Here is a 26,084-nt window from a genome sequence, read left to right as displayed (position 1 = left end):
TTACCACCACCCACACCCGGGCTGTGCGTTACTAGGGAAGAAGCATTCGGCTTCACTTGTCTGCTGAGAGATAGCTACAGGCTTCTGTGGCTACCCCAGACACAGGGACGTCCCTATCAGCTGATTCAGGACAGACTGCATAGAAAGCCACACAGCTACATACGGTTGAGAGCCACATAGAAAAATATTTATTTAACAGTTTTCAGTTGATCATTGACCATGCATTCATAAAGGAAAAGGAACAGAGGCACTAAACCACAATGATGACCCTAAATGCTTTGAGCGCAAGGGGGTGTCCTACAGCTCCCAGACAGGAGGGCTTCTTTTAGAAATATATATATTGTTGTACTGATTTAGAATTTTTCTTCTTGTACTGAAGTTTATAGAGCAGAATGGGATGGATGATATGCTTAGCAAACTGCAGGCCATCTGGAATCTGGGTCTCTGGTGGCTGGAGCCACACTGGGGGGGACCCTCCTTTCCTGGGCTCCGTCAAATAGCTGGGGCAGGGATGGGACATCAAACCATCTGTCCTCATGGACAGAAGCAGCCATCTGTGGCCTTTACATCATTTGAAAGCTGTGACCTGCACCCTTCTCTGAAAACCAAATCCCAACAGCTCTTCTACCTTCTCCTAAAGAATATTTCTCAATAGGAAAGAGAACAAGGTGGCAGATCAGAGTTTTAAATGAAGGTCTCTAAGCTGATGGGGTCGTGGAAAAAGTGACCACAAGGCGTCCAGGCAAGCCCTGGCAGGGTCAGAGGACATAGGACATGGAGTGGCTCTCAGCCAGGGGGGAGAAGGGGGAGAATGTCCAGTGCACAGCCATCACCTGTGTTCCTCACAACCCATCTGTGCTGCTTCCAAAGCCCCTCACTTTCCACTGGCAAACTTAGCAATGAGTGATGGCCATCCTTCTAGAAAGCCACCTGTTAGCCATTAAGGAACGTGCCTGTGGGTGATCCAGCCACGGTCTCAAAGCCATCCAGGAAAAAAAAGGGAAGCGGTGTGTGCTGGCAACATAAGCAAGACTAGACATGGCTTGGTTATGGTGACCTTGGGAAAAAATGGAGGGGAGAAAGGGGGAAAGAAACAGTGCAGAGAAAGGAGAGGCGCCATTGCTTTCCTTACTGGAGAAACATGTAAAGAAAGAGGGGGGAAAAGAAAGGAGAGGGGAGCAGGGAGAGGAAAGGGGAAGGAAGGGCAGACAGGGAGAAGAGAGGGAGAGGAGAAGAGAGGTAGTGCTGCCCCTCAGGAATGAGAGGAACCAGTGGGAGTAGTTTCAAAGTTACTGTCAGAGCCGTATTACACTCATTCGAATGTGATGCTTCAAAGGCAAGGCCGTGACAGGGTGTGATGTGGTGATGAGGCCACACCAATGCCCACTGATCCAGGCTCCACCTCCATCTGTGCTTCTCTTAGACCAGCGGTTCTCAAATTTGAGTAACAGCACCAACCAGTGGCCCTGTTAACCCCAGGGGTCCCACCCGCAAGTCTCTGATTCAGCGGGCCTGGGTTGTGCATTTCTCACAAGTTCCCAGGTAGTACTGATGCTGCTGTTCCGGGAACCCCCGCTTTGAAAACCGCTGTCTTAGAGGTGAGAGACTAAACCAAGGTTTGCGCTGATTTGGGCTCCTTGGGTCGAAGGTAGTGAGTGAGTCAGTGTCTCAGCTGGCTGGCAAGAGCAGATTGGCAAACACGACGACAGAACTCAGGAAAGCGCTAAAACCTTTGCTTGGATGTATTTGCCTCTTCCTGGCCCCTTCATTCAACCAACCATATGTTTACTTTCCACCGGCAACTGTGATTCTGAACGTCAGTTGACAAGCAGGTGTTCTGCGTGCTGCTCTATGCAAGTTAATTTATTGCCCACAAACTGATGCAGTGCTCTCTCGCTGGCCTCCATTCCCACCTGCTCCACCCAGCTCTTTGTTCTGGCCACACTGAGCCTTGCAGCTCTCAGAAAGGAGCGGCCCTTGCATTCCTCCATCCCCTGTTCGTGCTGTGTCTCGGCCTGACTGCCATTTTCCAGGCAAACTAACTCTTACTCTCCTTTAATTTTTTTAAAGATTTTTTTTTTTGATGTGGACCATTTTTAAAGTCTTTATTGAATTTGTTACAACATTGCTGCTGTTCTGTTTCGGTTTTTTGGCCCCGAGGCATGTGGGGGTCTTAGCTCCCCGACCAGGGATCGAACCCGCACCCGCTGCATTAGAAGGCGAAGTCTTAACCCCTGGACCGCCAGGGAAGTCCCCCTCCTTTAATTTTCTGAGTGTTCCCACCCGTGGGAAGGTCAGCCAGCCCTGCACATTGCTGCCGTAACGTTCTGTCCAGATTGCCGTCATGGCCCTTTGCAACAAGTCACCAGGCTGTGGCTGCCTCACCTTCCTCAGCGTTTTATCGTCAGTGCCTTGGACAGGGGCTCTAACTCCTGCTCACCGCGGTTGGGGTTAGGGAGAAATTGGAATATTGGGGCAGGAAGAGACGGAGAGCTCTACTAATCACTGAAATCCTAAATCGAGGCTTCAGTGATTCAGTGAAACGGGACTCTAACAGGTGGAAAAGTAAATCTTGGTGATTTCTTTAAAAGCAAACAAAATAACTTCACTTGAGGAAGGATCAAATATCCAGACCTTTTCTGCTTAGGACGAGCTAGATATTCTTTTGTAGCAGGTGCTTACGTAAGGCAGACGGATGGACCGATAGACAGATGCAGATAGGCGGGTGGATGGATGGACAGATCGGGGGGATAAATGGTGTCCTTAAGGCTTGCTCGTCAGGTCATGACCTGGAATCATATTTTGTTTTGCAAACATTCTTCAGCTCCTTTGGGAGAGCTTCAGCTTCCTCTGGGGGGAATATGTGTGCTCCAGAGCTTTGTCACGTGCCTGTTCTTGAGGGACCTGGTCCTAAAACGGAATCCTGGTTCTAAATCGAGGTGTTGTGCTGACTTTGGCTGGGGTCTGAGCTGGACCTGCCTCTCATTGAATTCCATGCTGTGAATGGTTAGCACTTGAGCCAAAAAGTGAAAGACAAAGCCATCCCACTACCTTTAAAAATAATGAAAGGCTTTTTGGTCCATTTCGGGTGGAATCCAGTGCTCTGAGCAGCGGTCCTGCCACCGTGACCTGTGAGATTTTGAGCAAATCACTTAGCCTCAGTTCTGTCACTTGTAGGACAAGGGCGTTCTCTTCCTGCTGTCCCATTTTCTGATGACTGTGAGTCATTTCTGGGGGACTCACAAATAGTTACCTTCACTTTAAAGATTGGAGGGGAGAAAACGGAGCACGGTGTCGGATGTGTGATGCCGCCACATCCCAGGTGGCATAGCTTAATGCACTTCTGAAGACTCAACCAAGCAGGCTGACTTGAACGCTGTTGAAATATCAGGCTTCAGCGCAGGACGCTGCTGGACGTCTGCATTACTTCTGTTTTTTAAACAGTACTCTGCTGAGAATAAATCTGTGTCAGCGCCTAATGGGCTCTTGTCATTTTAGTGCAGTGATCAAGGAGGAAAAATGGAAGTACTTTATGTGGGAAAACAGGCAAGACGTGAAGGTATTTCTTAACCCAGAGTGCACGGCTGTCGGCAGTACGATACAGATCTATCCACAGTTTCACTTTAAAACAGTTTACGTGCTTTACTCAGTGACTGAGTTCAGTTCACTGATCTCCATTCAAGTTCACACTGAAGTCATTTACCTGCGGGCCACAGATTACGCCACACAGACCGAAGCATTATAGATGTTTCCAAACGTAACATACAGTGCAAATGGACTGCAGTCTGACGTAAATTTACTCAAACCTTTAATACGGTCTGTTGAGGCGTGAATAAAACTTTAAAGCTTTGTCTCGGCTACAGAGTAGCTGGGACTGGAGCTGTACCGGTTGTGAACGGTCAGAATAAAAAGCCACTGTTGGACATGGTGTTTATTCTCAGCAATGTGTCATCTAAAATAATGAGCTTTGTTTTCAAATGGAGAAAGGAGCAATTCACTTGTTATTATAAAATGACAATTTTATAAGGGGGCTAGTTTGACTCCTGACACCACCAAGGCTAACCTCTGTTACACTGTCCATTGACTGTACCTGGGTGCCCAGTGCTCCATTTTCCCCATCTCCACTTGAGATGGGGGGAAGTATATTCTAGCAGCCCTGGCAGGTACGTGGCACAATCTGTTTTATTGCAGAATGACTAGGCAAGGCTTAGAATGAGGGATGCAAAATAAAATTGTGTGTTTTCACAATTATTTATGCTTTAAATAATTTGTAGTCCCTTATAGGGAAGGCCTTCTGTGAAAAGACTGGATCGACTTGGTCTACACTATAGCGGAGAATGTGTATTCAGAAATACGATCCAGATTCAACCTTGGTTGCATCGTCAGAATCTTAGGAGGATAAATACAGGCTAGGTGGGAGATTCTGTGAGGGTTTCTTTGGTTTGGCAGGACTCTCTGGGGTGTGTGGCTGGGAAGTGGGAAGTGGGAGGAGAAGGAAATTGGGAGCCTTGCTGCTTTGGGGAGCGTCTATGAAGGGTTACTTTAACCTGTGGCGTAGCCACTAGCCAGAGGGGGCTGGTCCCAACTGAAACGTGCTGTAAGCGTAAAAGCCACACTGGGTTTCAAAGACTTAGTAAGAAATGTAAGAAAATGTAAAACATCCCATGAATGGTTTGATTCGTTGCACGTTGAAACCGAGTGTGAAATGATGGTATCTGGGGCATCTTGGATTAAAATCATTAAAATTGATTTCACCTATCCCTTACTTTTTGAATGGGGTTGAGATTTTAAAATTACATATGTGGCTTGTATTTCTGGTGGGCAGTGCTGTTTAATACCTATTATGTATGGTGGGATTATGGCTCATGTTTACTTATGTTCTATTTTTCAAATTGACAATGTGAGAGACAATACTGTCTTGGAGAAAAATATATATATATATAGCTTGTGGATTTTGGAGTCCAGCAAGCATGTGTCTTGGCTATAGCTAGCCCTTGGGTAACTAACCTCTGAGCCTCAACTTCCTCATCTAGAAAATTAAGGTAACAGTTTGGATCTCATAATAACAGTCTTGATCTCAGCAGGTTGTTGTGAGAAATGCATGGGAAATTAGCAGAGAGCGCTTATCACTGAACTAACATAGGGAAAACGCAATAAGCAATCGGCATGGTGCTTTCTTACATCTCAGGACCTGTCCGGTGCCTCATCTTTTAATCCCTGACCATCTCAACTCAGTTCCTTGTTTCGCTTCTTCCCCAAATTTGTATTTTCTTTCATGTCTATCTGTTTACTTCTACACCCAAGAAGGCTAACCTTTCCCTTCTTTTTCTCATCATTGAAAAAATCTCTCGTCTGGTTCCGCATCTTCTTACTTGTTCAGACTAAGGTACCTCCTACTTATTTACTGCAACTGTTCAGAGCAAGAATTCGATCCTGGCTAAAACTATAAACCAGCCACAATCCTTCATCTGCCCGTGTCTGGACCGCGGATGCTGGGTCTTGCCTTTTATGGAACTCTGCTTCCTTTTGATGGGATGGTCGATCAAAGAACGATCGACTCCAGGCAGAGGGGGTGTAGGTAATGGGAGAATAAGGGTCCTGTAAACAAGAGATCAAGAGCACGGGACAGGAGAAGAAAAATCGTGTAACTTCTCTTTTGCCCCACACTGCTGCCTTTTCTTTCTGTTGGCTTCAGAAGCTGTGCTATGTTCAACCAGGGTAAGTACAAGGTGGTTCTCGTTGCCTTTCTAGATTCTTGCACCTGCAAGCACAACCTCCCACAGTGAGCATGGCACACAGCTAAAACCCTGTGCTCAGTTTCCACATTCTAAGAAATAAGTTCTTAGATGAAGATGGTTGGTACTTGTTCTCTGAAATTCAGTGGCAAGGAAGAGAAAAAGATAGAAAACTTTGTGACGATATGTTGTTTCGCGAGGTGAGTTACCTGAGTCCTTCACAATTAACAAGATGAACCTTTCAGCCAGAGCTACATGAGATAAGAAACAAGGAGAAATAACTTAAGAACACACCCGTGCCTCTTCGAGTCCCCGATTTTCCTATGCAGGTTTTTGGGTTTTTTTTGGTAATCAATCAGAACAACGTTGATTTTTGTTCCCATCTAGCAGCTGAAACGAGATGCTTCAAGGTGATTTTTTTTTTTTGCCTTTCATCAGATCAATATGTTACTTTGCCTGTTTTATTTTTAGATTTACTGAGTGTAGCAAAGGAAAGAAATAAGCAAATTGGTTTGTATTTCAAGTGTGGGCTGAGGTTTGACCCGATAAACCTGTCAAACCTGTTTGGAAATTTAACAGGGGAGAGCAGGTTTCACGGGTCATCTTTGCTGACAGCTGGGATTTTTGGAGGGTTTGTTGTTGGGAGAACTGGGTGATTTCAGTGCCAGAGAACATAACTAGGGCCCTTCTGCCACCCCAGGCAAGGGGGGGATGCTTAGGCGAAGGTGTGCCGGTGGGCCAACCCTGGATGGATAAACATGGCTGTTTTTCCTGGAGCATTTATTAATGAAATATTTACCATTGATCAGAGGCAAGAAGGGGTCGTTGCCAACAATCACTTACCTGTGGCTTCCTAGAGAATCAGAGGGTTTGAAAATGTGAATCAATTTTTCTTCTTAATATATTATGTAAATTTAGGAGAGGGAGGAAGAATTTCTGAAAATCCAAAACACAGCTCTAAGCTCTAAGATATCACCTCTCCACATAGAAACTTACATTCTGGTGTCTTGGGTCCCCAAGAGAAGACAGCAAAGGCTCTAAGTTATCACCTCTCCACATAGAAACTTACATTCTGGTGTCTTGGGTCCCCAAGAGAAGACAGCAAAGGCTCTGCAGATGCCTGCTTTTCCTTTTCTTACTTACTTTTTTTGGTCACTGTGGATAAATACTCGTGACATTTGTGATATCAGTTGTCTGCGGTGTACATAGCATCTTTTTCTCTGTCAGAGGTTGTAGAAAGAGCAATGATTGCGTGATTCAGAATGCAAATATGTGGGCGTTCAGACATCTGTCCGTGCAGTCAACTTTTGATCCTCTGGGGGACCACTAAGGGGTGTCTTTTTAGAGCCTGATCTTTTCGGGGCTGCTGACGGTACAGCTTAGTGACACAAAGGCAGTGAGCTAGTGAGTTACTCGCTGAACTCGAAGTTTTATATTTTCCATGGTTTTTGGATTAATTATCTTTTTTCCCCCCATGAGGCTCAAATATATGCCACATCTAAAAACACCTGTAAAGAAACAGAAGTGCTGCTGCAGATACAGCGTTGTAATTACAGGTGTGCACGCCTACTAAATACATGTCCAAAACACACGCTCAGTGACAGGCTACTGATTTTGCCTCCCCTGAAATTGAATGCAAAATTAGTGTCACTAAATATACTTCTTTGTTACCGAAGGGCTGCCACTGCCCTCGGTCTTCAAAATAATCATTGGGTTGCCTCTAGACAAACACTCTTTAAAGTACAAATATTGTTTCATCTGATGTGGCTATACTGTATCCATGTATTCCTTAAAGGCCAAAACCAGACTTATGGACTACATCAAATGCTTTCTGGATACACAGACAACAAAAACAACATTTTTTTAAATTAACAGGCATCAACAGGTATAAATAAATTGTCTAAAGCATTTAATGGTCTTTAACACAGTCAACGCCCCTGGCCTTGAAACAGTGTTTGTTAAATTCTTTTTTTTGCTAGTGGCAAAAAAAGCCATCAAGCAAGCCCAACTTGAAAATTGGGTACCATTTCCTGGCCAGTAAGCACAGAACTGAGGGGCTCAATATCTTATGGGTATCTTTTTTGTTGCTGGGCTTATGATTTTTTTTTTCCTCTCTCTGTCTCTCCCCTCTCCCACCTGCTCAGGGCTGATCGTTGTGACGTTGGCCGTCTGCTGGATGCCCAACCAGGTTCGGAGGATCATGGCTGCGGCCAAACCCAAGCACGACTGGACCAAGTCCTACTTCCAGGCGTATATGATCCTTCTTCCCTTCTCGGACACCTTCTTTTACCTGAGCTCGGTCGTCAACCCGCTGTTGTACAACGTGTCCTCGCAGCAGTTCCGCAGCGTGTTCGGGCAGGTGCTGCGCTGCAGGCTGACGCTGCCACACGCCAACCAGGAGAAGCGCCTGCGCGCCCACGTGGCCTCCGCCGTGGATGGCGCCCGCTCAGCGCGCCGCCCGCTCATCTTCCTGGCTTCCCGGCCCAATTCCTCTGCAAGGAGAACTAACAAGGTTTTCCTAAGCACTTTTCAGAGCGAGGCCAAGCCCGAACCTAAGCCTCAGCAGTTCAGTTGCGAGTCACCGGATCCCAACTCAGAGGTGAAACCTGCCAACCCTGCCACCGAAAATGGCTTCCAGGAGCAGGAAGTGTGACTGTCTGTCAAGGAAGGAAGGGAAGCTGGAGCGCCAACGGGCCCTCCCCACACGAAAGCGACGGTTACCTGCATGCAGCAGTGCCAAAACAAACTGTGCGCCCATCATCAGGGACAGGGGTGGAAGACGGGCCTGGGAAAAAAGCAGATGGCCGCTTACAAGTGTCACTTAAGGGCGAATGCTGCTGCCAACCTGGCCTCAACTCTGAGAGTTGGCCCACCTGTATCCATTCCTCCTTCCATTAAGGACACACTGAAAATTCAGTCAAACTGAATGCGTCCAGAGCTCACAAAGTTTTGTTTTTACACTGAGCTCTTCCATTGTTTGCAAAGGAACTGAAAGAGAGAGAACACGGATTCCCCTCGCCACCCAGCATCAAAGGACAGACACCCAGAAAAATCTCAGGGGGCTGGGGGAAGGTGGGCCTGAAGAGTGATGCAGGAGGGGGCTGGTATCTCCTTCAGCTTCAGCAGTGTGCCAAGAAACGGCCGAATGTGAGGAGCACGAGGGTGCCGGGGAGCCCCGGCCGAAGGGCAGGGGCAGAGCCGCTCCTTTTCTTGGGCCGGGGCCCGTTGCAAAGAGGGGTGTTACAGCAGCTGATGCACACGGAATTCACTCTCCCCGGGGAGCAGAAGGATTGGTACCCAGCCGAGGCGATGAGGCAGGCGGCCGACGACGCGCACGACTTGCGGTACATGATTCCTGCAACAGACCCAAAGGAGCCAGACTTAGCGGCCTGCACTGGCTAGAAGACGGCAACCCTGAGCCCAGATCCCCACGGAGAGCACTCTTCTTCCTTCTCCTACAGCCCAGAAACTTGGTGTGGCCAGGGCACTGCTCCAGGGTGTTTCGTTGAGCCCCCCCACCAAAATACAGGACAGGTGCAGTGAAGGCAGTGGGCATCATTTCCCTTGCTTCTGAGATGCCAGTACCAGTGAATAAAGTTCATTTTTCTTTAAACTGTGGACTAGACAGAACTTCTTTTTATTTACTTTCTTTGGTTCACACTGTCTCATGCCAGAGAGGATGACAGGCTGCACTTCAAGATCTTGTCCCTGTTTGTTTGTTAGTACTTTATAAGCGACCACAGAGAGATGGTTCTCAACGATGTGTTTTTGAAATCCTGGAATTCTCTCAATAAAAACCAAACTCCAAAGAGAATAAATCAGTCAATCAGATCACTACCAAAGAGGCCCTGTGTGGGTTCAGTGAAGGGAGGGGGAGCCTGGCTGACAGTGTGCCGAGCACCGCCTTGTTGCAAGGGAAGTTTTGCCCTTAGAACATATGGCCATTTGCCAAGTCAGCACCACACAGCCAGCCCTTATTAACACATACTGTGTGGACACATCAAGGGTCTTCCCACTAAGACTGGAGGGCCCTTCTTAAGGAGCTCGTGTGTCAGGTCCAAACTGCAGCATAATCATCAAATTAGGGGTGTCTTGGGTAATCATTTGACTTTATAAAGCTGGAAGTTTACTCAAGTAATAGCTAAGCTTATTAAATACTTTGCTGAATGCCAGGCACTCTTCAGATGGCTCCTAGCTCATTTACTGCCTGCAACAACCCTACAAGAGAGGGCCCCAAGATCATCCCCGTTTTGCAGATGGGGATCCTAAGGGCAAGAGAGATTTAGTAACTTGCCCAAAGTCACACTTCTAGAAAGTAGAGCACCTGTGATTTGAACCAAGTATTCTGGTCCCATGCTGTCAAATCTGTAGTACAATATAGCAAAGCAGCCAGCCAAGTTAACCACAAAATGGTTTTGTTTTTTGCAGGGGGGAAGACTACTTTGAAAACAGCTTTTGGTGTGTGTGTGTGTGTGTGTGTGTGTGTGAGAGAGAGAGGCCGTTTTGTATCAATGAACTACTATTCTTTTTGGACACACAACATCATACTAAAGCCGAACCTCAAAGTGATGCCTTTAGCCCATGTGCCGCCCTGCGTGTCTGAGGGATACAACACATTCCACCAGTAGCCAGGGCTCCCTCCCCTCTGACTCCCTGCAGGCGTGTGTTTGCAAGCACTGCTTCCATCTGGGCCTGCATCCTCTCCCTTGAGAATTGCTACTTGAAGTGCCTAAAACTCCCAAGTGGGAGGTAAATAAATACTTTAGATTTATATGAAACATGCAATTTTAACTCTGTTAGAAAAACCTGGAAGGCAGCTGGTCTGGTAAAATAAATCTCACGGACAGAGGGTGTGTAGGGGGACCAAGGAGCACTGTTTAATTTCTAAGGAACATGCTACAGAGTTCCCAGAGTCTCTACATTTTCTAACCATTGCCCATTTTAGAAAATTAAGTTTCACTGTCTTTTATTCTTAACTATTAAAAGCCACTAAACTGTCAGTTGTCAGTTCAACTTAGGTAAACTTTTTTCCTTTAAATAAATTTTAAAAATTAAAAAATATGTACTGAATACATCTTTTACTGTAAAAATGTTCAGACAGATAAGAAAATGCTCCTTGACCGCTCTCCTTCCAATGCTACCTCCTCCTCAGAGGTAAGCACTCTTATCAATTTGGGATGCCTCCTTCCAGGCCTATTTCTATGCATTTACAGATGTGTCCATGGAGAAGAGGTCTGCGCATATGTCCTAATAGCATAATATAACATCCTATATGCTGTATATATGTATATCCTATTTGCATTTTCACTTAGTGACATGGCTGGGGATATATTTTTAAGTCTAACTTTGTAGGACTAAGAGTCAGTGATGAGGTAAGTTAGTTAGATAAATAACACAAGATGGGTGCCCCAATTTTGTGACTGCTGCCCAGGGGACATCTCCAGATCACCTGGCTCTGATGGCCAGTGGGGCCTACGCTTGTAGTCCTGCAGGACTGCATATATTTGCATCTTTAAAAGTTTCTGCCAGAGGGTCTGCCTTCCAATCAGCCCGAATCTAGGTGCTGAGATCCTCTTCTTTGGGACACTAACTGATCTCAGCACACACTCAACTACTGGAACCTATTAGAAATAAAATAGGCTGCTTAGACAATTGGAAAGGTTGAAGAGATAACCAAAAGCTGGGGTATGGTTGAATGACAAGGTACATCTACGCTAGGCCAGCCCTTCAAGACGGGGAGAGGTGGCTGTTTCACCTAAATGCACAGAAACCAAAACAAATCATCAAAAGGGAGAAAAAGATGAATATGGTCCAAACAAATAAGATAAAACTTGAGAAGAAAATTTTAATGAAACATAAGTAATTTACAAGAAAAAGAATTCAAAGTAGTAGTCTTAAACATGTTCACTGAACTTGGGAGAAGAATGGATGAACACAGTGAGAACTTCAACAAAGAGAGAGAAAATATAAGAAAGAACCAAACAGAAGTCCCAGAGCTAAAGTGTACAATTATTGAACTAGAAATGCACTAGAGGGGTTCAAGAGCAGACTAGATGAAGCAGAAGAAAGGATCAATGAACTCAAAGACAGGGCAGAGGAACTGACCCAATCAAAGAGCAAAGAAAACAAAAAGGAATGGAAAAAAAAAAAAGGAAGATAGCTTAAGGGACTCATGAAACAACATCAAGTGCATTAATATTCACATTATAGGAGTCACAGAGGGAGAAGAACAAAAGGGGTAGAAAACTTATTTGAAGAAATAACGGCTGAAAACCTCCCTAACGTGGGGAAGGAAACAGACATCCAGTTTCAGGAAGCCCAGAGAGTTCCAAACAAGGGGAACCAAAAGAAACATACATCAAGACACATAATAATTAAAATGTGAAACTATAAGACAAGGAGAGAATATTAATGGTAATAGAGGAGCAACCTGTTACTTCAAAGGGAACTCCCATAAAATGAGCAGCAGATTTTTGCAGGCCAGAAAAACTGCAGGCCAGAAGGGAGTTGCACAATATACAGGCATACCTCATCTTACTGCTTTTTGTTTTATTGTCCTTCACAGATACTATGTTTATTACACACTGAAGGTTTGTGGCAACCTGAGTTTAGAAAGTCTATCAGCACCATTTTTCCAAAAGCATTTGCCCACTTCATGTCTCTGTCATGTTTTGGTAATTCTCACAATATTTCAAACTTTTTCATTATTATATTTCTCACGGTGATGTGTGATCAGTGATAATTGATGCTACGATTCTAATCGTTTTTGCTTTGTATTTTTTACTTGAGATATGTACATTTTAAAAAGACATAATGCTATCTGCACACAATAAATTACAGTATAAACATAACTTTTATATGCATGGGGAAACCAAGAAACTTGTATGACTTGCTTTGTTGCAATATTTCCTTTATTGTGGTTTTCTGGAACCAAACCCCAGTATCTCTGAGGTATGCCTGTATTCAAAGTGCTGAAAGAAAAAACAAAAAACTTCCAAACAAGAATATTCTATCCAGCAAAGTTATAATTCAGAATTAAAGGAGATACAAAGTTTTCCAGACAAGCCAAAGCTAAAGGAGTTCATCACCACTAAACTGACCTTATAAGAAATGTTAAAGCAGCTCATTTAAGTTGAAAAGAAAAGGTGTTAATTAGTAACAAACATATGAAAGTATAAATCTCACGAGTAAAGGTAAATATATAGTAAGTATAGTGGATCAATCACTTATAAAGCTTGTACAAAGCTTAAAAGACAAAAGTAGCAGAAACAACTACCATAATTAGTTAAGGGATACACAAGATGAAAGTAGAATAGGAGTGGACACAAGATAGCAGAGAAGAAGGACATGAGCTCACCTCTTCTTACAAAAACACCGAAATCACAACTAACTGCTGAACCACCATTGACAGAAAAATGCTGGAACCTACCAACAGATATCCTATGCCCAAAGACAAAGAAGAAGGCCACAACGAGATGGTAGGAGGAGCACAACTGCAATAAAAGCAAATCCCACACCCGCCGGGTGGGGGACCCACAAACTAGGAAATAATTATATCGCAAAAGTTCTCCCACAGGACTGAAAGTTCTGACCCCAAGTCATGCTTCCCAGCCTGGCGGTCTGGCAATGGAATGAGGATCCCCCAGAGAATCTGGCTTTGAAGGCCAGTGGGATCTTATTGCAGGAATTCCACAGTACTAGGGGAAACAGAAACTCCACGCTCGGAGGGCACACACAAGGTCTCGTGCACACGACTGCCCAGGATAAAAAGCAGTGACCTCATAACATCCTGGGCCAGAGCAACCTGTGGTATTGGAGAGTCTCCAGCAGAGGTAGGGGGCAGCTGTGGCTCACTGTGGGGATAAAGACCCTGGGAGTGGTAGTTCTGGGGAGTACTCAGTGTCACGAGCCCTCCCGGAGGCCGCCATTTTCTCACGAAGACCTGGTCCCACCCAACAGCCTGTAGGGTCCAGTGCTCGGACACCTCAGGCCAAACAACCAACAGGGCAGGAACACAGCCCCACCCGTCAGCAGGCAGGCTGCTTAAAGTTTTCCTGAGCACATAGTTGCCCACTAAACAAATCCCTTACATGGCCCTGTCCACCAGAGGCACAAGACCAGCTCCACCCACCAGTGGGCAGGAACCAGTCCCTCCCACCAGGAAGCCTACACAAACCTGTTAGACCAGCCTCATCCACGAGGGGGCAGACAGCAGAAGCAAGAAGAACTACAACCCTGTAGCCTGTGGAATAGAAACCACAATCACAGAGAGTTAGGCAAAATGAGCCGCAGAGGAATATGTCCCAGATGAAGGAAGAAGATAAAACCCCAGAAGAACAACTAAGTGAAGTGGAGATAGGGAATCTGAGAAAGAACTCAGAGTAATGATAGTAAAGATGATCCAAGATCTTGGAAAAAGAATGGAGGCACAGATTGAGAAGATACAAGAAATGTTTAACAAATACCTAGAAGTATTAAAGAACAAATAGGAACAATACAATAACTGAAATAAAAAATAAACTACAAGGAATAGTGGAATAATGGAGGCAGAGAATAGATAAGTGAGCTGGAAGATAGAATGGTAGAAATCACTGCTGTGGAACAGAGTAAAGAAAAAGAATGAAAAAAAAATTAGGACAGTCTAAGACACCACTGGTACAATGTTAAATGCACCAACATTCGCATTATAGGTTTCCAAGAAGGAGAACAGAGAGAGAAAGGACCTGAGAAAATAGAGAAGAGATAATAGCTGAAAACTTCCCTAACATTGGAGAGGAAACAGTTACCCAAGCCCAGGAAGTGCAGAGAGTCCCAGGCAGGATAAACCCAAGGAGGAACACACCGAGACAGACAGTAATCAAATTGGCAAAAATTAAAGACAAAGAAAAAATATTAAAAGCAAGAAGGGAAAAGCAACAAATAACATCCAAGGGAATTCTCTTAAGGTTATCAGCTGATTTTTCAGCAGAAACTCTGTAGGCCAGAAGGGAATGGCATGATATATTTAAACTGGTGAAAGGGAAGAACCTACAACCAAGAATATTCTACCCAACAAGGCACAGAAATCAAAAGCTTTACAGAAAAGCAAAAGCTAAGAGACTTCAGCACCGCCAGACTGGCTTTGCAACAAATGCTAAAGGAACTTCTCCAGGTGGAAAAGAAAAATGCCACGACTAGAAGTAAGAAAATTATGAATGGAAAAGCTCATCAGTAAAGGCAAACATACACTAAAGTTAGGAAATCATCCACACACAAATATGATATCAAAACCAGCAGTCATGAGAAAAGGAGAGTACAGATGCAGGATATTGGGAATGCATTTGAAATGAAAAGACCAGTAATTTAAAACAATCTTGTATATATATAGCTATATCAAAACCTCATGGTAACCACAAACCAATAATCTACAATAGATACACAAACAAAAAAGCAAAAGAGGGCTTCCCTGGTGGTGCAGTGGTTGAGAGTCTGCCTGCCGATGCAGGGGACACGGGTTCGTGCCCCGGTCCGGGAAGATCCCACATGCCGCGGAGCGGCTGAGCCCATGAGCCATGGCCACTGAGCCTGAGCATCTGGAGCCTGTGCTCCACAACGGGAGAGGCCACAGCAGTGAGAGGCCCACATACCGTGAAAAAAAAAAAAAGGCAAAAGAAATCCAAACACAATGCTAAAGATAGTCATCAAATCACAAGGGAATAGAACAAAAGAGGAAGGGAAGAAAAAAGTCCTACAAAACAAATTGAAACCAATTAACAAAATGGCCATAAAAACATACATATCAATAATTATCTTAAATGTAAATGGATTAAATGCTCCAACCAAAAGACATAGACTGGCTGAACAGATACAAAAACAAGACCTGTATATATGCTGTCTACAAGAGACTCACTTCAGATCTAGGGACACATAAAGACTGCAAGTGAGGGGATGGAAAAAGTCACTCCATGCAAATGGAAATCAAAGGAAAGCTGGAGTAGCAATACTTCTATCAGACAAAATAGAATTTAAAATAAAGAATGTTATAAGAGACAAAGAAAGATACTACTTAATGATCAAGGGATCAATCTAAGAAGAATATATAACAATTGTAAATATATATGAACCCAACATAGGAGCATCTCAATATATAAGGCAAATACAGCCATAAGAGAAGAAATCAACAGTAATGCAATAATAGTGGGGGACTTTCACACCCCACTTATACCAATGGACAAATCATCCGGACAGAAAATCAAAAGGAAAATACAGGAAAGAGAGGGGGAAGATGGCAGAAGAGTAAGACGTGGAGATCACCTTCCTCCCCACAGATACATCAGAAATACGTCTACATGTGGAACAGCTCCTACAGAACACCTACTGAACGCTGGCAGAAGACCTCAGACCTCCCAAAAGGCAAGAAACTCCCCACGTACCTGGGCAGGGGAAAAGAAAAAAAGAAAAAACAGAGACAAAAGAATAGGGACAGGACCTGCACCTCTGGGAGGGAGCTGTGAAAAAGGAAAGGTTTCCACACACTAGGAGCCCCTTTGCGGGCGGAGACTGCGGGTGGCGGAGGGGAAAGCTTCGGAGCCATGGAGGAGAGCACAACAACAGGGGTGCGGGGGGCAAAGCGGAGAGATTCCCACACAGAGGATCGGTGCCGACCGGCACTCACCAGCCCAAGAGGCTTGTCTGCTCACCCACCAGGGCGGGCGGGGGCTGGGAGCTGAGGCTTGGGCTTCGGAGGTCAGATCCCAGGGAGAGGACTGGGGTTGGCGGCGTCAACACAGCCTGAAGGGGCTACTGCACCACGGCTAGCAGGGAGGGAGTCTGCAGAAAAGTCTGGAGCTACCAAAGAGGCAAGAGACTTTTTCTTGCCTCTTTGTTTCCTGGTGCGCGAGGAGAGGGGATTCAGAGCGCCGCTTAAAGCAGCTCCAGAGACGGGCGTGAGCCGCGGCTAACAGCGCAGACCCCAGAGATGGGCATGACACGCCAAGGCGGCTGCTGCCGCCACCAAGAAGCCTGTGTGCGAGCACAGGTCACTCTCCACACCGCCCTTCTGGAGAACCTGTGCAGCCTGCCAGGATACCGGGACCCAGGGACAACTTCCCCGGGAGAAGGCACACCGTGCCTCAGGCTGGTGCAATGTTCTGCCGGCCTCTGCTGCTGTACGCTCGCTCCGCACGCCGTGCCCCGCCCTCCCCCAGGCCTGAGTGAGCCAGAGCCTCTGAATCAGCTGCTCCTTTAACCCCATCCTGTCTGAGCGAAGAACAGCTGCCCTCCAGCGACCTACACGCAGAGGCGGGGCCAAATCCAAAGCTGAGCCCTGGGAGCTGTGAGAACAAAGAAGAGAAAGGGAAATCTCTCCCAGTAGCCTCGGGAGCAGTGGATTACATCTCCAAAATCAACTTGATATACCCACATCTGGGGAATACCTGAATAGACAACGAATCATCCCAAATTGAGGAGGTGGACTTTGAGAGCAAGAATGATTATTTTTTCCCCTTTTCCTCTTTTTGTGAGTGTGTATGTATATGCTTCTGTGTGAGATTTTGTCTGTACAGCTTTGCTTTCACCATTTGTCCTAGGGTTCTGTCCGTCTGTTTTCTTTTTTACTTAAAAAAATATTTTATCTTACTTTATTTTATTTTTTGTTATCCTCTTTCTTTCTTTCTATTTTTTCTCCCTTTTCTTCTGAGCCGTGTGGATGAAAGGCTCTTGGTGGTGCAGCCAGGAGTCAGTGCTGTGCCTCTGAAGTGGGAGAGCCAGACTCAGGACACTGGTCCACAAGAGACCTCCCAGCTCCACATAATATCAAACAGCGAAAATCTCCCAGAGATCTCCATCTCAACACCAACACCCAGCTTCACTCAACGACCAGCAAGCTACAGTGCTGGACACCCTATGCCAAACAACTAGCAAGACAGGAACACAACCCCACCCATTAGCACAGAGGCTGCCTAAAATCATAATAAGGCCACAGACACCCCAAAATACACCACCAGACGTGGACCTACCCACCAGAAAGACAAGATCCAGCCTCATCCACCAGAACACAGGCGCTAGTCCCCTCCACCAGGAAGCCTACACAACCCACTGAAACAACTTTAGCCACTGGGGACAGACACCAAAAACAACGGGAACTACAAACATGCAGCCTGAAAAAAAGGAGACCTCAAACACAGTAAGATAAGCAAAATGAGAAGACAGGAAAACACACAGCAGAGGAAGGAGCAAGATAAAAACCCACCAGACCTAACAAATGAAGAGGAAATAGGCAGTCTACGTGAAAAAGAATTCAGAATAATGACAGTAAAGATGATCCAAAATCTTGGAAATAGAACAGAAAAAATGCAAGAAACATTTAACAAGGACCCAGAAGAACTAAAAAGGAAATAAGCAATGATGAACAACACAATAAATGAAATTAAAAATACTCTAGAAGGGATCAATAGCAGAATAACTGAGGCAGAAGAACGGATAAGTGACCTGGAAGATAAAATAGTGGAAATAACTACTGCAGAGCAGAATAAAGAAAAAAGAATGAAAAAGAACTGAGGACAGTCTCAGAGACCGCTGGGACATCATTAAATGCACCAACATTCGAATTATAGGGGTCCCAGAAGAAGAAGAGAAAAAGAAAGGGACTGAGAAAATATTTGAAGAGATTATAGCTGAAAACTTCCCTAATATGGGAAAGGAAATAGTTAATCAAGTCCAGGAAGCACAGAGAGTCCCATACAGGATAAATCCAAGGAGAAACACGCCAAGACACATATTAATCAAACCGTCAAAAATTAAATACAAAAAAAACATATTAAAAGCAGCAAGGGAAAAACAACAAATAACACACAAGGGAATCCCCATAAGGTTAACAGCTGATATTTCAGCAGAAACTCTGCAAGCCAGAAGGGACTGGCAGGACATATTTAAAGTGATGAAGGAGAAAAACCTACAACCAAGATAACCCAGCAAGGATCTCATTCAGATTTGATGGAGAAATTAAAACCTTTACAGACAAGCAAAAGCTGAGAGTGTTCAGCACCACCAAACCAGCTTTACAACAAATGCTAAAGGAATTTCTCTAGGCAAGACACACAAGAGGAGGAAAAGACCTACAAAAGCAAACCCAAAACAATTAAGAAAATGGGAATGGGAACATACGTATCGATAATTACCTTAAATGTGAATGGACTAAATGCTCCCACCAAAAGACACAGATTGGCTGAATGGACACAAAAACAAGACCCATATATATGCTGTCTACAAAAGACCCACTTCAGACCTAGGGACACATACAGACTGAAAGTGAGGGGTTGGAAAAAGATATTCCATGCAAATGGAAACGAAAAGAAAGCTGGAGTAGCAATTCTCATATCAGACAAAACAGACTTTAAAATAAAGACTATTACAAGAGACAAAGAAGGACACTACATAATGATCAAGGGATTGACCCAAGAAGAAGATATAACAATTATAAATATTTATGCCAACATAGGAGCACTTCAATACATAAGGCAAATACGAACAGCCATAAAAGGGGAAATCGACAGTAACACATTCATAGTAGGGGACTTGAACACCCCACTTTCACCAATGGACAGATCATCCAAAATGAAAATAAGGAAACACAAGCTTTAAATGATACATTAAACAAGATGGACTTAATTTTTATAGGACATTCCATCCAAAAACAACAGAATACACATTTTTCTCAAGTGCTCATGGAACATTCCCCAGGATAAATCATATCTTGGGTCACAAATCAAGCCTTGGTAAATTTAAGAAAATTGAAATTGTATCAAGTATATTTTACGATCACAATGCTATGAGACTAGATATCAATTACAGGAAAAGATCTGTAAAAGATACAAACACATGGAGGCTAAACAATACACTACTTAATAACGAAGTGATCACTGAAGAAATCAAATAGGAAATCAAAAAATACCTAGAAACCAATGACAATGGAGACACGATGACCCAAAACTTATGGGATGCAGCAAAAGCAGTTCTAAGAGGGAAGTTTATAGCAATACAATCCTACATTAAGAAACAGGAAATATCTTGAATAAACAACCTAACCTTGCACCTTAAGCAATTAGAGAAAGAAGAACAAAAAAACCCCAAAGTTAGCAGAAGGAAAGAAATCATAAAGATCAGATCAGAAATAAATGAAAGATAAATGAAGGAAATGAAAGCAAAGATCAATAAAACTAAAAGCTGGTTCTTTGAGAAGATAAACAAAATTGATAAACCATTAGCCAGACTCATCAAGAAAAAAAGGGAGAAGACTCAAATCAACAGAATTAGAAATGAAAAAGAAGAAGTTACAACTGACACTGCAGAAATACAAAAGATCATGAGAGATTACTACAAGCAACTGTATGCCAATAAAATGGACAACGTGGAAGAAATGGACAAATTCTTAGAAATGCACAACCTGCCAAGACTGAATCAGGAAGAAATAGAAAATATGAACAGACCAATCACAAGCACTGAAATTGAAACTGTGATTTAAAATCTTCCAACAAACAAATGCCCAGGAACAGATGGCTTCACAGGCGAATTCTATCAAACATTTAGAGAAGAGCTAACACCTATCCTTCTCAAACTGTTCCAAAATATAGCAGAGGGAGGAACACTCCCAAACTCATTCTACTAGGCCACCATCACCCTGATACCAAAACCAGACAAAGATGTCAAAAAGAAAGAAAACTACAGGCCAATATCACTGATGAACATAGATGCAAAATTCCTCAACAAAATACTAGCAAACAGAATCCAACAGCACATTAAAAGGATCATACACCATGATCAAGTGGGGTTTATTCCAGGAATGCAAGGATTCTCCAATATATGCAAATCAATCAACGTGATACACCATATTAAAAAATTGAAGGAGAAAAACCATATGATCATCTCAATATACGCAGAGAAAGCTTTTGACAAAATTCAACACCCAGTTATGATAAAAAGCCCTGCAGAAAGTAGGCATAGAGGGAACTTTCCTCAACATAATAAAGGCCATATATGACAAACCCACAGCCAATTTCATCCTCAATGGGGAAAAACTGAAACCATTTCCACTAAGATCAGGAACAAGACAAGGTTGCCCACTCTCACCGCTCTTATTCAACATAGTTTTGGAAGTTTTAGCCACAGCAATCAGCGAAGAAAAGGAAATAAAAGGAATCCAAATCGGAAAAGAAGTAAAGCTGTCACTGTTTGCAGATGACATGATACTCTACATAGAGAATCCTAAAGATGCTACCAGAAAACTACTAGAGCTAATCAATGAATTTGGAAAAGTAGCAGGATACAAAATTAATGCACAGAAATCTCTGGCATTCTTATACACTAATGATGAAAAATCTGAAAGTGAAATTAAGAAAACACTCCCATTTACCAATGCAACAAAAAGAATAAAATATCTAGGAATAAACCTACCTAAGGAGACAAAAGACCTGTATGCAGAAAATTATGACACTGATGAAAGAAATTAAAGATGACACAAATAGATTGGGAGATATACCATGTTCTTGGATTGGAAGAATCAACATTGTGAAAAATGACTCTACTACCCAAAGCAATGTACAGATTCAATGCAATCCCTATCAAATTACCACTGGCATTCTTCACAGAACTAGAACAAAAAATTTCACAATTTGTATGGAAACACAAAAGACCCCGAATAGCCAAAGCAATCTTGAGAACGAAAAACGGAGCTGGAGGAATCAGGCTCCCTGACTTCAGACTATACTACAAAGCTACAGTAATCAAGACAGTATGGTACTGGCACAAACACAGAAATACAGATGAATGGAACAGGATACAAAGCCCAGAGATAAACGCACATATGGTCACCTTATCTTTCATAAATGAGGCAGTAATGTACAGTGGAGAAAGAACAGCCTCTTCAATAAGTGGTGCTGCAAAAACTGGACAGGTACATGTAAAAGTATGAGATTAGAACACTCCCTAACAACATACACACAAATAAGCTCAAAATGGATTAAAGACCTAAATGTAAGGCCAGAAACTATCAAAGTCTTACAGGAAAACACAGGCAGAACACTCTATGACATAAATCACAGCAAGATCCTTTTGGACCCACCTCCTAGAAAAATGGAAATAAAAACAAAAATAAACAAATGGGACGTAATGAAACTTCAAAGCTTTTGCACATCAAAGGAAACCATAAACAAGACCAAAAGACAACCCTCAGAATGGGAGTAAATATTTGCAAATGAAGCAACTGACAAAGAATTAATCTCCAAAATTTATAAGCAGCTCATGCAGCTCAATAACAAAGAAACAAACAACCCAATCCAAAAATGGGCAGAAGACCTAAATAGACATTTCTCCAAAGAAGATATACAGTTTGCCAACAAACATATGAAAGGATGCTCAACATCATTAATCATCAGAGAAATGCAAATCAAAACTACAATGAGATATCATCTCACACTGGTCAGAATGGCCATCATCAAAAAATTTAGAAACAATAAATGCTGGAGAGGGTGTGGAGAAAAGGGAGCACTCTTGCACTGTTGGTGGGAATGTAAATTGATACAGCCACTATGGAGAACAGTATGGAGGTTCCTTAAAAAACTAAAAATAGAACTACCATACGACCCAGCAATCCCACTACTGTGCATATACCCTAAGAAAACCATAATTCAAAAAGAGTCATGTACCAAAGTGTTCATTGCAGCTCTATTTACAATATCCAAGAATGGAAGCAACCTAAGTGTCCATCGTCGGATGAATGGATAAAGAAGATGTGGCACATACATAAAATGGAATATTACTCACCCATAAAAAGAAACGAAATTGAGTTATTTGTAGTGTGGTGGATGGACCTAGAGTCTGTCATACAGAGTGAAGTAAGTCAGAATGAGAAAGACAAATAGTGTATGCTAACACATATATATGGAACCTAAGGGAAAAAAAATGTCATGCATTACCTAGGGGTAAGACGGGAATAAAGACACAGACCTATTAAAGAATGGACTTGAGGATATGGGGAGGGGCAAGGATATGGGGAGGGGCAAGGGGACTTGAGGATATGGGGAGGGGCAAGGGTAAACTGTGACGAAGTGAGAGAGTCGCATGGACATATATACACTACCAAACGTAAAATAGATTGCTAGTGGGCAGCAGCCACATAGTACAGGGAGATCAGCTCAGTACTTTGTGACCACCTAGAGGGGTGGGATAGGGAGGGTGGGAGGGAGGGAGTCACAAGAGGGAAGAGATATGGGAACATATGTATATGTGTAACTGATTCACTTTGTTATAAAGCAGAAACCAACACACCATTGTAAAGCAATTATACGCCAATAAAGATGTAAACAAACAAAAATGGAAACGCAGGTCTTAAATGACACATTAGACCAGATGGACTTTAGTGACATTTATAGAGTATTCCATCCAAAAGCAGCAGAACATGTATTCTTTTCAAGTGCACATGGAACATTCTCCCAGATTGATCACATGCTGGATTACAAAACAAGCCTTGGTAAATTGAAGAAAATTGAAATCATATCAAGCATCTTTTCTGACCACAACACTGTGAGATTAGAAATCAACTACAAGAAAAAAAAATGTAAAAAACACAATAACGTGGAGGCTAAATAATATGCTACTAAACAACCAATGGATCACTGAAGAAATCAAAGATGAAATAAGAAAATAGCTAGAGACAAATGAAAACAAAAGGATGTTGATCCAAAACCTATGGGACACAGCTAAAGCAGTCCTAAAAGGGAAGTTTATAGGAATACAGTCTTACTTCAGAAAGCAAGAAAAAATGTAAATAAACCACCTAAAATTACACCTAAATTAACTAGAGAAAGAACAACAAAGAAAACCCAAATTTAGCAGAAGGAAAGAAGTCATAAAGATCAGAGCAGAAATAAATGAAATAGAGTCAAAGAAAATAGAAAAAAAATCAATGAAACTAAAAGCTGATTCTTTAAAAAGATAAACAAAACAGATAAATCTCTAGCCACACTCATCAAGGAAAAAGGAGGGTTCAGATCAATAAAATTAGAAGTGAAAAAGGAGAAGTTAAGACAGACACCACAGAAATACAAAGGATCATAAGAGACTACTAAAAGCAAACATATGCCGATAAAAGAAGAACCTAGAAGAAATGGACACATTCTTAGAAAGGTACAATCTCCCAAGACTGAGCCAAAAAGAAATTTTAAAAGGTGAACAGACCAATCACAAGTACTGAAATTGAAACTGTGATTTAAAAACTCCCCAAAAACGAAAGTTCAAGACCAGATGGCTTCACAGGCAAATTCTATCAAACATTTAGAGAAGAGTTAATACCTAGTTTTCTGAAACTCTTCCGAAAAATTGCAGAGGAAGGAACACTCCCAAATTCATTCTATGAGGCCACCATCACCCTGATACCAAAACCAAAGATACCACAGAAAAAGAAAATTACAGGCCAATATCACTGATGAACATAGATGCAAAATTCCTCAACAAAATACTAGCAAACTGAATCCAACAATACATGAAAAGGGCCATACACCATAGTCAAATAGGATTTAACCCAGGGATGCAAGGATATTTCAATATCTGCAAATCAATCAGTGTGGTACATCACGTCAACAAATTGAAGAATAAAAGCCATATGATCATCTCAATAGATGCAGAAAAATCTTTTAACAAAATTCAACACCGATTTATGATAAAAACTCTCCAGAAAGTGGGCATAGAGGGAACCTACCTGAACATAATAAAGGCCATGTACGACAAGCCTACAGTTAACATCATACTGGACAGTGAAAAGCTGAAAGCATTTCTTCTAAGATCTGGAACAAGACAAGGATGTCCATTCTTGCCACTTTTATTCAACATAGTTTTGCAAGTCCTAGCCACGGCTATCAGAGAAGTAAAAGAAATAAAAGGAATCCAAACTGGAAAAGAAAAAGTAAAACTGTCATGGTTTGCAGATGATATGAAACTGTCACTGTTTGCAGATGACATGACTATACACAGAAAAACCCTAAAGATGCTACCAGAACACTACTAGAGGTCATTGGTGAAATTGGTAAAGTTGCAGGATACAAAATTAATGCACAGAAATCTGTTGCATTTCTATACACTAAAAACAAAAGATCCGAAAAAAAAATTAAAGAAACAATCCCATTGAGCATCGCATCAAAAAGAAAAACTAGGAATAAACCTACCTAAGGAGGCAAAAGACCTGTATGCAGAAAACTATAAGACACTGATGAAAGAAATCGAAGATGACACAAACAGATGGAAAGATATACCATGTTCTTGGATTGGAAGAATCAATATTGTGAAAATGACTATACTACCCAAGGCAATCTACAGATTCGATACAATCCCTATCAAATTACCAATGGCGTTTTTCACAGAATTAGAACAAAAAAATTTTCAAATTTGTATGGAGACAAAAACACCCCAAATAGCCCAAGCAATCCTGAGAAAGAAAAACAGAGCTGGAGTAATCAGACTCCCTGTCTTCAGACTATACTACAAAGCTACAGTCATCAAAACAGTATGGGTCTGTCACAAAAACAGAAATATAGATCAATGGAACAGGATAGAAAGCCCAGAAGTAAACCTACACACCTATGGTCAATTAATCTATGACAAAGCAGGCAAGACTACACAATGGAGAAGAGACAGTCTCTTCAATAAATGGTACTGGGAAAACTGGACAGCTGAATGTAAAAGAATGAAATTAGAAAATTATTTAACACCATACACAAAAATAAACTCAAAATGGATTAAAGACCTAAGTGTAAGACCTGATTCCATAAAACTCTTTAGAGGAAAACATAGGCGAACACTCTGGCATAAATCGCAGCACTGTCTTTTTTGATCTGTCTTCTAGAGTAATGGAAATAGAAACAAAAAGGGCCTATTTAAACTCAAAAGCTTTTGCACAGCAAAGGAAACCATAAACAAAATGAAAAGACAACCCACGGAATGGGAGAAAATATTTGCCAACGATGTGACTGACAAGGGATTAATCTCCAAAATCTAGAACAGCTCCTGTAGCTCAATGTCAAAAAACAAACAACCCAATCAAAAAATGGGCAGAAGACCTAAATAGACATTTCTCCAAAGAAGACATACAGATGGCCAAGAGGCATGTGAAAAGATGCTCAACATCTTTAATTATTACAGAAATGCATATCAAAACTACAATGAGATACCACCTCACACCAGTCAGAATGGCCATTATCAAAAAGTCTACAAACAGTAAATGCTGGAGAGGGTGTGGAGAAAAGGGGATCCTCCTACACTGCTGCTGGGAATGTAAATTCGTACAGCCACTATGGACAACAGTATGGAAGTTCCTTAAAAAAC

At 42.6% G+C, this 26,084-nt stretch overlaps 2 protein-coding genes across 2 annotated transcripts in view; one reads left to right on the top strand and one right to left on the bottom strand.

Moving 5' to 3' along the window:
• Nucleotides 1-9,353, top strand: part of GPR39 (G protein-coupled receptor 39) — a 247,336-nt gene extending 237,983 nt beyond the window's left edge. The window contains exon 2 of the mRNA XM_022590676.3: nt 7,880-9,353. Coding sequence (XP_022446384.1) covers nt 7,880-8,388 — 509 coding nt within the window. The 3' untranslated portion in view covers nt 8,389-9,353. The remainder of the gene's footprint in view (nt 1-7,879) is intronic.
• The window catches only part of LYPD1 (LY6/PLAUR domain containing 1), a 59,945-nt gene continuing 42,666 nt past the window's right edge, over nt 8,806-26,084 (bottom strand). Inside the window, exon 2 of the mRNA XM_022590678.3 lies at nt 8,806-9,090. Coding sequence (XP_022446386.2) covers nt 8,855-9,090 — 236 coding nt within the window. The 3' untranslated portion in view covers nt 8,806-8,854. The remainder of the gene's footprint in view (nt 9,091-26,084) is intronic.

Source organism: Delphinapterus leucas, chromosome 8 (genome assembly GCF_059928025.1).
Source record: "Delphinapterus leucas isolate spDelLeu-1000000601 "Yukka" chromosome 8, BTC_Dleu_Yukka2, whole genome shotgun sequence".
NCBI classification, from domain to species: Eukaryota; Metazoa; Chordata; class Mammalia; order Artiodactyla; family Monodontidae; genus Delphinapterus; species Delphinapterus leucas.
Note: the sequence above shows the minus strand (reverse complement) of the source record. Positions and strands in the feature narration are given on the sequence as shown.